A 12,860-nucleotide genomic window follows, 5' to 3' on the forward strand; every position below is an offset into this window, starting at 1 on the left:
TGGGGAATCAGTGGCAGCGGGACAGCGCCCTACGTCCCACGGCGAGACGGGCTCGTGCCGATTGGCGTGCTACAGGAAAGCGGCGGGCAGAGTTAAGAGCTCTGCCCATCCGGGGTAAGTCTCGCAACTAATCCCACTATAACAAACCATAGCCACTATAAAGAATAGTGACTGTCGCTGCCCCTCTCTTCCAGCACCCCGGAGCGGAAACGCTGACAGGACAGCGAGGACGCTGCCAGGTTTTCCCTTGCCCGCTCTGATTGGCTGGATTTTAACTTTTAGTGACTTCTATACCATGGCGGACGCCACTGGACTTTTAATGTTTATGTTTTATTGATTTTTATTGTGTGTTTTCCCTGGCCAGGGTTGTTTTAATTCCTTTTATATTTTTAACTGTTTTTGTATAATAAATTACATTTTAGTGATACAGTTTTTAATTCAGTCTATTCCCTTGGCTGCTCCACTGTTCCGTCCGTTTTTGGGGGGAGGGTTTCCCTCCTAGAATAACACCTGTGTTAATTCCATCCGTTACATAAACAGACACCTTGTTGTGTGTTTACAAGGCCAAAGTTCATCTACCAATTGGAAAGTCCATGGTTGGCTCCCTTCCTGCATGTGAGTTTGTGACTGTTACATTAAAAGTGCTTATGCACAGAGAAAAGCACATAAGTAATTAAAGATTGTAGTAAAAAAGTGCTTCGGTTGATCAAATAGAGCAGAAAAAGCCATATAATTATAGTTTATTTTTACTATTACATTCACAATTGGGATAAGCTTAGAGGCAATCGTACAAATTTAAAACAAGATGCTTGACAGACAGCTTGCATGTGTGCGTGTGGGGAAAAAACCTGCAACAACACAGAAATGGAATTTAAAAACAAGAAGCATCACAGAGGAGCGGCAGAGTGACGCGGCCGTCACTCATGGAGACCTGCGTAGTAGCTGCTCTTCATCATGACTCTGAGAACATGGGAAGCCGGCGCACAGACAGTGCTGCCAGACCCAATAACGTAAACATAATGAGCTGTAGTGTTTGGAGGGAACAGCCAAGTGTTAGTTTCTGCACCCTCCGCACCAGCTTGTGAGCTTCTCCCGTTGCCTGGCCTTGAGCATGGTTAGATAACACTGCATTAGATAACGGTGCGCAAAACTTAAGAATATGCCTGTTGGCTTCTTTCAGCACACATTATCAACAACAAACAGGGCAACAAGGCAACAAACAAAACTTATGATGAAAACTTGCTCTGATTTGGATTCTTCTGTCTTACTTTTATTCTCTTACTCACCTTGTTGCAAAAAAAAAAGATATGCTTGTTATACGGGAGAAGAAATATAAGAAGCTAAGAGATGCATATGTCCTCATTATAAGATGCTATGATGAAAAACAATGTTTTAGGTTCATATAGTTTCATGTAAACTATGAAATTCAAAGAGTCCTGTGAGTTATTCTGTCTCACAGCAAAACAAAAATCGGTAATGTAATTTCACCAACAACAGCATGCTTGCATTTTTCACTCAAGCAAGAATATGGTTAAAAATAGCTACTAGACTCTGCATTTAGTAAAACGTGTCTTTGCATAATAATGGCTACTTGCTCCTTTGAGAAGGTAAATGAAAGCAGCTCCTAGACTCCCTGTTCTCTTTTTATGCAGATGATGATGCTGTCTGGGGAGACTGTCATTACAATAGCGATGGTTTGATTTTGTAGCTGTTTTTTTTGCATGAAAGAATAGCTGAGAATGGGTGTAAAGTAAAAGAAGGGTGTCGTGAGGTGAATAGGGCACCAATGTCGTAGAGTAGTGTAATGAAAGAGTTGGTGAAGAAAGAGGACAGATAAGCAGGGAGGCTATAAACAGTGAGATATAATACAATGACAATGTAAGAAGATAGCAAGAAGAAGCTGAGGGAAAGAAGGGAAGTGGTAAAAAAATAAATAAATAGAGTCAGTACTGCACCTTTCTGCAGACTCATGTCTACCATGCGAGGTTCGGCCAGCTCCAGGAAGAAGTTCTTGTTTTTCTCATACTCCTCATCGTCAATTATTTTCACGTGAACAAATTTGCTGCAAGAGGGAGGAGGGGAGGAGGAAGGGGGGCGTGAGAGAAAAAAGGACAGAGAAGGAGAGAGAGGGGAAAGAGAAGAAGAAAAAGGTTAATTTGTGATGGAGGGACACAGGAAGTGTGCTGTAAGTAGGATTAATAATCAGCATGGAAGAAAGGTTAGGAGGTGGAAGGTCAGCTTGCTTTGGACCAGCCTGTCTGTCAGCAGCTGGACATGACACACACACTGGTTTCAGTGAGCTCATTGGCTACAACGGGTGTCATGACAACCACATTTATCACGTCGCCAGACACAAGTGGAACGAGTAAGAGGGAGGTGGGGGAAGTTGAGAAGCACTCCACGGCAGGGCAGATAAAAAGAGCACAATGAACTGAAAACAGCAGCGTGTAATCAATCGGGTTGTAAAATGTGTAAACGAACATTTCGCAAGGGCAAGAAGGTGAATGAAGGATAAATGAAAAAAACTGCCACTACTACCTAAATTGATTTTTGCGGCTCAGTGTTTCAGTCAGAACCCCTTTAAACAAGATGGCCGGCTGGACGCAGCGAGAGCTTGGCCACCTCTCGAGGCACGGACGTGGCAGAGGAAAGAGAGAAGTAGCTCATTGCTGAGTTCACTGCTCCGGTTTGGGGAGAACACCCCTTTAATGAAGTGAAATGTCTAGAGGGCTCAGGCTCCTTCTCTGGAAAAGGACTGCTTGTGACATCATCACACAGAAACAGCTCAATATGGCACCTCAGCCCCAGCAGCGTTCTCACCGCTGATCGCCCTAATTGATCTTTATAAAGAGTTATCGACAAGCGCAGGCAGTTAAGTGGTCAGTAGGTACCCAGATGCCTTAGTGCCTTGCCATATCGCAGCAAGAACTCCTAAAGGAACAGGTCTGTTGGATTCAACGGGATTCACGAAAACAGCTCATCGCACGTTGTCTGGTGCTGGAAAATAAAAGCAAATTCAAGTCTTGCGGCATCCACTTTATCAAGGCTTTGAAAGCATTCCCTGCAAGCACAGACAGGTCAACAATACTCAACAGCGACGCTGCCGCCCCTCAGATAGGGATGACATATTTCATTATGCGTCTGACATCTTCACAGGAAGACGCTTTTCGTCTTCATCCGCCAAAAAACACAATTTTCCGCATGTTATTTAGGGAAAGTACTTGGAGAGCAGGGGTTCAGCTAATAAGATAAGTAGCAGGGAAGCATTCATTATGGATAGCTGCTCATGTATCATGTATCAAGTCAAAAAGCAGCTCCCTCTCCCAAAATCCCGCTGATGTACTTCCAGCACCATGACACATAGCGCCGCTTGTGTCAGTCAAAGCACTGACACGCACAGAAGTCTGCCGCACAAACCAGCATGCTGCACACATGCCATGCATATAAAACTCCTAATCCGAGCATCTCGAGAGGAATGAAAATGCATAAGTAATCTGGCTGTAATGTATAGCCAAATCCCTGTCTCTGCCCGGGGTATTTTCTAGATCTGAATTTGAATTGCTGAGGGGTGGGAGCCTACAGTTTCAACCTGTTAGCATATAGCACAAAGAAGATCCATCTTTCTCCCCCCCCTCTCCTTTCACATTAGATCGGCAGGTGAGATGTCTCCAGTGCTGCCCTGAAAAGCGCCTCGGTTTTCATCAGGACTGAAAGAAGAAAGACCTGGAGTCTAATGAGCAAGTGGAACACGGCAAACACACACACACACACACACACACACACACACACACACACACACACACACACACACACACACACACGTGGCCTGGCTGCTGTAGGGAACGGTAATCTGGCCTGACATACACAGCGAAGCTACAAATGCAGCCTCTCAATTAATCTAATCCCACATGCAAAAAATAAAAAAAACAGCTACATATTTAATGACGCTGGGTAAAAATGAGCTACAGGACCCAGATTCCCAACTTTCTCTACGCACTTACTACAGTTTTCAAGCCAAGATGCTATCCTTGCTCTTAGATCCTTAGGTTAAGGAAATAGGCAACAAGTAATTAGACAAGTGAGTCCTGAAAGAGTGAGTGAGTAACCTAAAAGAGTCACATTACACACAATAATCTTAAAGTCATTGGATTTCTGCACAGCTTAAACCTAATATAGTAGAAAATCATCATTTTTAATTTTCCATGACAGTTTGACCAACCTGACAAGGGACTGATGCCAATGAAAATGATCTTCTAATAATAAATGACCATGTTGGTGTTATTGAGTAACTTCTCAAAGAATTAGTCACATTCATTAGATTCACAGGACATTTAGCAGGCAAATGGACCAGAAGATCACATTATGACAAACTGCAGTGAAAAAAATGCTTTATTTTGTTTGTTTGTGTGTTTTTTCTATGTTTTTGCCTATAGGATTACTGCAACTTTTAAATGGCAAATGTTGAGGCTCATTGGTTGCCAAGAAATAGCGCCCCCTGTATTATAGTTTGCAGGGATGGCAAAGTTATCCACTTTTCTCACCTGCTGGTTTAAAAAACTAAAAACTACTTATTTTTTTATTATAAAAGACTGTGGTTTGATTTTAATCACACACCTTCACAGCAGTAATGCTTTATGTTGACAAGTTGGAAGTGACAGCCCTGTCTCACTAATGCCACAACCTAGTGTGTCACGCACCACCGCCAAAGGACACCTTGTGCGTAAGCGCGACACAGTGAGCAAGTGAGAAAAAGAAGAGGAAGGGTGAGAAGATAAGAGACAATAGAAAAGGAGTCCATATAATAAGTCCTTATTATAAGTTTGTATATGACTGGTGGCAAAAAAAGAACAGAAAATATCCTGCAGTGTTCCCTTTTCTAATTTAGAGTAATATTCACACGCATGGCCCACACTTCACAAAGCATCGCAATCATAACTGCCAACAGGCTAAATATAATCACGCACAAACATATAGAGTGCTTAACAAATTTATGCGAACATCTGTCATTAAAACAAGAAAACAAATGTTTTGGAAATCTGTCAAAAAGTCAGAGTCATGTCCAGAGGGCCGGCTCAAATTTGGTTATAAAAACATTCATTCGGTTTTGTTATTTGCAAAATAAATACCATTATTTTTAGTTTGAGACAAGTCAGAAATGAATCATGCATAACATTCAACCACTAAAATGACTTTTCTGTTCAGGAACGCACACAAACAATTAATTTTGGCAAGTAATTTGGCATTATAAGAAAAAATAATAATAACACACTCGACTATTTTTTATGCATTTTTTGCAAAATGGTAAATTTGAAAATTCATGGATAGCATTAAAAATATCATTCTGATTAAAAGGCTAGCACACACTAGTAGGTTAAACATTATTTTGGTAATTACCAATACTGTAGGACAGCTGTGGCATTAAACTTAAAGTGGGTGGGGTCTAATAAATTTGTTAGACAATGTGCATGAGGTGAGATTTGTCTGTGAAAATTGCCAATAATTCGTTCATTCAGGCAGGTTGATACAGTTTGTGTGAGTGCATTGTCAAACATCTGCTGTGCACACTGACGCAAACCAGAGTGTTTAAAGAGAAGTTTTAATATTGCCTTTATCTACAGGGAGTGGTGTAATAGCAAAGCTTTGGATTGATGTGTTGACATAAAACACACAGAGGGTCTGATAAATTGATACCGTATACACAAACACATAAAGCACTGTAAGCTTCTGCTGCTCTGGTTTTATTTGTAGTTTTTTGATACATTTTTTGAGTATGAGCTGCTGTGATATTAGTTTTTCGGAGGTGTAACAGGTATTTTCATGAACCAGATGAGATGTGATTATCTAAACACTTATCTTTAGTCATTCTTTATGCAATTAGCTTGACACGCGCATTACAAAGGAGAAAAAAAGCAGCAGAGGTACAAAGACAAATGCATAGTGCCATCCATCCATTCGCTTCCACTTATCCTTTTCAGGGTCGCAAGGGGTGCTGGAGCCTATCCCAGCTGTCATAGGGCGAGAGGCCCTATGACCCTGGACAGGTCGCCAGTCTGTCACAGGGCTAACACATAGAGACAGACAACCATTCGCGCTCACATTCACACCTATGGGCAATTTTGGATTAATCAATGAACCTATCCCCACAAGCTGCATGTCTTTGGACGGTGGAAGGAAGCCTAACCACCGTGCTACCGTGCTGCCACAAATGGATAGTGTTGATATGCAATTTCATATTAGTAATTTACTATATTTATTGACATGTAACAGAAAAATATGTGTGCAAAATACCAAGAAATAACAATTCCATCTATTAAATATATTAAATGACATGTGAAAATGGTACATGGCTTCAAATGAAGCTGCGTGACATGGAAGTAAATAGTGGATGTTATTCTACCTTTAGTTATAAAAACAAGCTAATAGTGATAACCAGTGTTGGGACTAACGCGTTATTAAGTAACGCGTTACAGGAACTACGTTATTATTGTGGTAACGAGCACGGTAACTAGTTATTATGCCAAAACCAGGAACGCGTTACTCGTTACTGGGATTTAGATAGGCTCGTTACTCGTTACTTCGTGTGGTGGATATCGCGGAGCTTCCACAGATTCAATAACATTAGCAAGTGGTGGAAGCCAGCAGGTGGATGAAGGAAAAGGGAGGGAAGAGGAGCGGCCGCCGGTCCGAGTGTCAGGTGAACTGAACTTCAGGTAAGAAGTTATGACCTGCAGTCTATCTGGGTCAGATATAAACCAAGTTTAGGTGGAGTTTATTTTCGGTATGCTGACATTTTCGTACTGCGTGCTAGCTAGCATGACGGAGTTTCTATACAGCTGGGTGGGTGCTATGTTACTGATGTTGAACTTTATTTTGTTCATACGGTTAATTATTAGAGTTGTCAACCGTCCCCTAAAAAACAGAATCGTCTGGTATTCAGAGAAAATATTACGCGTTTCGTACTGAGGTGAAAAGGAACACAGTTTGTCCCGGACTTCAGCTACAATGAAAAAGACACAAAGCTGAAGCTGCACAGCTGCCTCTTCTTCTCTCATTCTCTCCTCTCCCGTTTCTACTTCAATCACGAAACTGATCAATGATCAGCTGATCGGCTTTTCTCTCTTGTTTATTTATCGCCCACTTTGCGCCAGAAAGAGGAAACCAGCGGATGTTGCGTTAAACAACAGCAGCACGTTTAAGCTTGATCAGCTGTTGTTAGAATTTATTTAATATTAATTTCTAGTATCAGCTGATGTTTGCTGGAGCCACAGCTGTAAAGCTGCTGGTCATGATATCGGTTTGGTTATCTGGTGAGAGGGAAACATGAAGATGAAACCAGGAGATGTCCTTACTGAATCATCAGAGCTGAACAGGTGATGGAGAAACAGGTTTACCTGTTAGGTGACATGAATGAGTTGAAGGGAAGTTATGAACTGTTTCTGAGAGACAAATAACACCAGGATCCTTTTCTACGTAGCTGACAGCTGGTAACTGTGCAGGGGCGGGTCTAGCAAAGTGTTGCCAGGGGGCCAGGTAGGGCATTAACAGGGAAAGGGGGGGACAAGGAAATACTTTTCTTTATTATTCTCATTTAAAATGTCTCGCTTTAAAAAAAAAATAATTATCTGAGTCTTACAACAAACAATTGATAGATTGATACATATATACCATCAGAACAGTGTACATCACTGTCACAACAGTGTTTATTTTCATTCAAAGGCTTTATGATTTTTCCTATAATGGTGGGCTGGTCTCTAGTCAAAATGCCTGGGACGATTTTTTTGTCCCAGTCCAGCTCTGTATGCAGCTCATCTGCAGTCTGGTGTTACCTACATCTTCCTATTCAGAAGGCAGAATTTCCAAGTTCTGAGTACAATCAAAAGCACCACGACTGCAGTTTTTGTGTTGGATGTAAAAAGCAGGCTAGAATCATGGCGGCGGTCAACGACGGTCCAGGCGTGGGATTTCTCTCGTGGAAATGTGCACATTATTTTTTCCTTTCTGTTGGTAGGTGGCACAGTGCACTTGTGGCAAGTAAGCAAGCTAGAAGACTGGCAATCTTGCTGGGTATCCAGTTACGGAAGCAACATATTAACAAGAGAATTCTGAGTAAAATCAAAGTTACTTTCCCTAGTAACTAGTTACTTTGAAAGTAACGAGTAACTTGAAGTAACTGAGTTACTTTTTTAGAGAAGTAACTAGTAATGTAACTAAGTTACTAATTTAAAGTAACTTACCCAACACTGGTGATAACGCAGGGACAAAGGTGGCAGATGGTGGCTTTCCACATTAGCACAGGATGCCGTAGTGTGTAACAGTCTTGAGCCACCCCTCATTTCTTTATATTATGCTGCTAAGGAGCCAGACTTTTTAATGTGATCTTGAGCAGTTCTTCTTCAGGCTTTCTGAAGCATTTTTTCTTTGGACATTGTCGGCCTTTTCACTCATTTTCATTCCAGTCCTTGTACATTATCATTTTCAGAGGAATGTTTTTTTTGTTAAGCCACTCAATACTGACCTATGAATCATTCAAGCATAAAAAAGGCACCTAACTCAAGGGATGAACCAGTATTGTGCCTGTATATTACAGTCAAAGAAAAATTTTAAATTGTATCTTTTGGCACTTTGTTACCAGCAGCCTGCTGCAAAAATGTATAATTTGGTCCCTTTTGTTTAGCTGAATCAATGAAAAATGACAAAGGTAATACAGCTTGACAGGGATAAACAAATATTTTTGCACCAACAAGGTGATTCTTAAAGAGCTAACAGCCAAAAACCTGGTATATCTCTGCATGGTGTGTAGTGAGTGCTTCAAAAATATTAGGAAACTGGTCAAGTGGAGGACAAAAAACAGTGGCAGTCCTGAAAAAAAGAAAAAAAAAAACTATCTAGAGCAGATGACTTTCAGAACAGTATCTGAAAGGTATGTCCTTGATGGGAAAAAATCCAGCAAAGACCTGACACAGGACCTGACAGTTGCATCTGGCCCTTCAGTTGATCCATATACTGTTCACTGAAATGGTCTCAGTGGAAGCGTGGCTGTCAAGAAGACTTTTTAAGGAAGGAGAAAAGGGAGAAAAGGCTGAGGAGTGCCAAATTACACAAGAACTGGGCTGAAACTCACAGGCAACGGGACTTATGGAGTGATGAATCTGAATGTGAAATTCAAATTGTCAATATGCAGGAGAGAGATACAACAGAGGTACAACTGTGTACAGCCATCTATAAAACACGGTGGAGGTTCTGCCATAATTCGTGGCTGCTTTTCAGCCAGTGCTGTTGGAGATCATGAGAACACAGAAACATACCATCAGATATATTAATCCACCATCTAGAAAGCATCCGATTGGCATTTTCATACTGGCAGAGCACTTAAATATTATAGAGAAGGCAAATTTACTGATGAGAAGGATTTGAAGTGTTTATGTATATGGTGGGAAAAAAATTAAGTAAATATTAATAAGTAGTTTAATGTCAGTCAGAAAGGCTCTACTTTTGGTACGTGACTGCAGCAAGGTGTGAGGTTAGAGCAGGATAGAGCTTATGACTCAGGAAACAAAGTTTCTGTACCTCCTGTAACTCTCAACAGATTGTAGTTCTGCACTTGACTTACAGTAGAAAGGCAAGTAAGCAAGACAGTCATTAAGTATATTACCCATAATGCCAAATTAATCCTTCAATGATGCTATCTGTAGCAAGTCCCATTAATCCCTGTACCCCCTTACTGCATCCCTTTACTGTTCTACTTCTATGGAAATTGTGTTTGCTCTAAAATGTGGAATAAGTAATAAGTCATAAAGCTCAAGTATGAAATTCAGCAAAAATAACTTAAAGTTGAATCTGCACTGTTCTGTGTCATTGAATATGCATTCTTTGTTATGAAATAAGAAACACATCATGCAGGAAAGTACAGCAGCGTAAAAACGATGTCAGTCTTCGCACCAGTGTTCTCATTTGTTAAAGTGAATTACCCTAATGTGTCAGAATTAATGTGATAATGATTTATTGATGCTAACATACTAGACATGACGCCCTTAAGTTGAGTATTAGTGTGGGAAGTGCCAGTGGGTAATGACAGACGATTAGAGGGTTCACACCTCCGCTGCACTGGGCTGCCGGGCGGCCAGAGGTTTCTGTGTTCCCCAAGTCCAAAGCAGATGGAGGAGAGGAAAAAAGAGAGATGGAGGGGGGGAGAAAAAAGTAAAGGGAATGAGACATGAAAGTGGAGGTGGTGCAGGAAGCCAAAAAGAGAGAGGGAGAAGAGATGGAGAGGCTGATACAGAGTGTCTCTTTCTCCCTCTGTTCTGTGGCCAAAATCCACACTGCGGCTGAAATTTGCTTTAGCTGCCACCTCCTCTCCATTTTCAGATGCCTCTTCTTCGACAGCAGATTTACTGTTTTGGTCTCCTCGCTGGCTTCCGTTCCACAAACACTAAATAATACAACCGCTCAGAGTGTGAAGCCACTGTGGTGGAGTAACACATCAGAGGAGGTGATATGTGAGATGTGTGATATCCAATCTCCAGTTTGACTTTTTGCTTGTCTGTTGGTGCAGACTGACCCTCAGATTATTGCTCAGCTTTTCAGCAAAGTTCTTTCTTTTTGAGAAAATCTTTGGAAAGACTCGGGTACTCAGGCAGCTGAAAGCACTGCAATTAAATGTGACCTTTTTTTTTTCCAGGGTCGTCCTTCTCTATAAAACACCTGCTAACACCAACCTGCTGTCTTTCTGGTTTAAACTAAAGACAATGTGTCCAAAATGTCTTTCCTCTGCTTCCATCGACTGAGTTGCTTCTTCACCCTCACGCAAGGATGCTTTTACACAGCATGCACGAAGGGACTCGAGCAGGGTTTTTAAACAGAACCCATTACTTCTACTTCAATGGAGTCTGCAGCCCTTGTTGGTTGTAGGATTGTGAGAAGTTCACTTCCTAAAAAGTTTTTGTAGTAAACATCATCTGAATATTGCTAGAGGTAAAAGCAAACATGTCATAAAAGATCAGTAAAAACCAAATATTCCAAAACCAATCTCTTTTCCTTCAACAGATCTTGGAGACATCTCCGCGAAAAAATACCAAATAAAGCGAAGCCTATAAAGTCAGGGCGAGGACAAGGGGGGTGAAAAAAAGGCCCCGGTGCCCTGTGGGAAATCAGTGCCTTAATTAAGCAGGCCTGGTTTCTGTCACCAAGCACAGGGATTATGGGCCTTGCTCATTATAGTCCTGATTATTGCTTTTCCCCAGCAATCACAGAAAAAAAGCCAGTAAACACATTTGTCAATGATTTCTTGCCAATCTGACAAGCTCACATCAGATTTAATATTCCACACCCAGCAGGCCTACATGACTGGTCTTCCCTCTTACCCTCATCTTACTTTCATTCATTTCATCCCTAAAAAGAAATCAAACTATACTTGACCTACTAGTAATGATCCCGAAGAGCAAAAGCCTTCATAAACAAATAAATTGTGACTGAACTGCTTGAGTCGAACATCAGTATTATACAAAATCAAACAAAACTGAGGCACGCAACCCTAAGAAAGTCTCCACTTGGCCGCTTGCAAATTTGCTGGACAAACTTTAGCCAGATGAGCTCTGAGTGGGAGTTGTTTAAGGGAAAACGCATCAGAGCTCGTGCAGTGGTGCCAGATGTTGTTTCAATAATACATGCGTCAAAGTGACTCCCAGTTTAAACAGTGCACAGTCGATTCAGGAGGAGGGAGAAAGCAATTTGGCCAAATTTACCAATACTGAAGATGTGATGTATTCCCTGTTATGTTCACTCAGTGTGAGGGGAAGGGTTGGCCTTGTATGTGAGAGACAGTCATTCATCCTGAGAACCCAAAGTCGAGCCCCCGCTCTGGCAAACACCCTCCCTTCTTAAGTGTCCTTGAGCAGTTCATGAAGGGTGTGATCACACTAGAGGCAGCGGTTGTTTGTAGAGAGAAATTGATTTGAGTGTTTATACAACTAATGTTTTAAAAAGGGCACAACATTCACACACAAATACACACTCTGTATCTACAGTACTGCCAAGGGACTGCGTGGTGATTTAGAAATAATACAATAATCTTTAATGAAAAAAAGCAAATGTTTTCGAGTTTCTAGTTTAATAATGCATTGTAGATTTAGTTTTGTCATTTGGACCTCTGGTGGAACTTAGCCCTGTAAAGCCAGTTCAGTTTAGTTCAGTTCATTCTATTTTAAATCAGTTCAATTCAGTTCCCATTCTATTTAAGTCCATTGTATTTATAAAGCACCAAGTCACCAACAAGAGTTGCCTCAAGGCACTTTATACTGTAAGATAAAGAGCCTACAGTGATAGAGAGAAAAACCTCTATGAGCAAGCACTTGGCGACAGTGGGAAGGAAAAACTCTCTTATAACAGGAAGAAAAAAGGGGCAGCCAGCACCGGTTGGGATGAGAAAAGAATGAACCTCCTTACAAAGAAAAAAAGTATCAATACTGTTTTTTCATCCTAAACAAAAACAACAACAACAACAAAACATCAGAGAGTTCGAGTTAAAAACATCCCACTGATGATGTCGAGGTCTCAAAAACTCATGTATCAAATATGACACACTTGGTGCTATGGGTTTAAATTGATCAGTAACAAATAAATCAGTGCAGATGATTTGAAAAAATCCTGAACTTTGTTTTAATCACTGCTTTTAAAACTCATCAGTTTCACTCAGTGGGAATCCCGTCTGACTCACCTCTGTTACATTTTTACTGTTACAACAAAAACACTTTATATCCAAATTCCGAGATGTTAAGCTTGAACCTAAGAACATCCTGGTGTACAATGATGTGTGGAAGAGATTTTGCATCATCATCCACACATCTAAAGTAAGTACAGAATGG

At 41.0% G+C, this 12,860-nt stretch overlaps 1 protein-coding gene across 4 annotated transcripts in view; it reads right to left on the reverse strand.

The window, feature by feature from the left end:
- slc8a3 (solute carrier family 8 member 3) overlaps positions 1-12,860 on the reverse strand; it is a 128,966-nt gene that overhangs the window by 43,160 nt on the left and 72,946 nt on the right. For 3 of the 4 annotated variants that reach the window (XM_005477469.4, XM_005477470.4, XM_013271528.3), the window contains exon 3: positions 1,956-2,062. The exons of the other annotated variant lie outside the window; for it this stretch is intronic. In XM_005477469.4, the coding sequence (XP_005477526.1) occupies positions 1,956-2,062 (107 nt within the window). The remainder of the gene's footprint in view (positions 1-1,955; positions 2,063-12,860) is intronic. 4 annotated transcript variants of the gene reach the window in all.

Source organism: Oreochromis niloticus, linkage group LG19 (genome assembly GCF_001858045.2).
Source record: "Oreochromis niloticus isolate F11D_XX linkage group LG19, O_niloticus_UMD_NMBU, whole genome shotgun sequence".
Lineage (NCBI taxonomy): Eukaryota > Metazoa > Chordata > Actinopteri > Cichliformes > Cichlidae > Oreochromis > Oreochromis niloticus.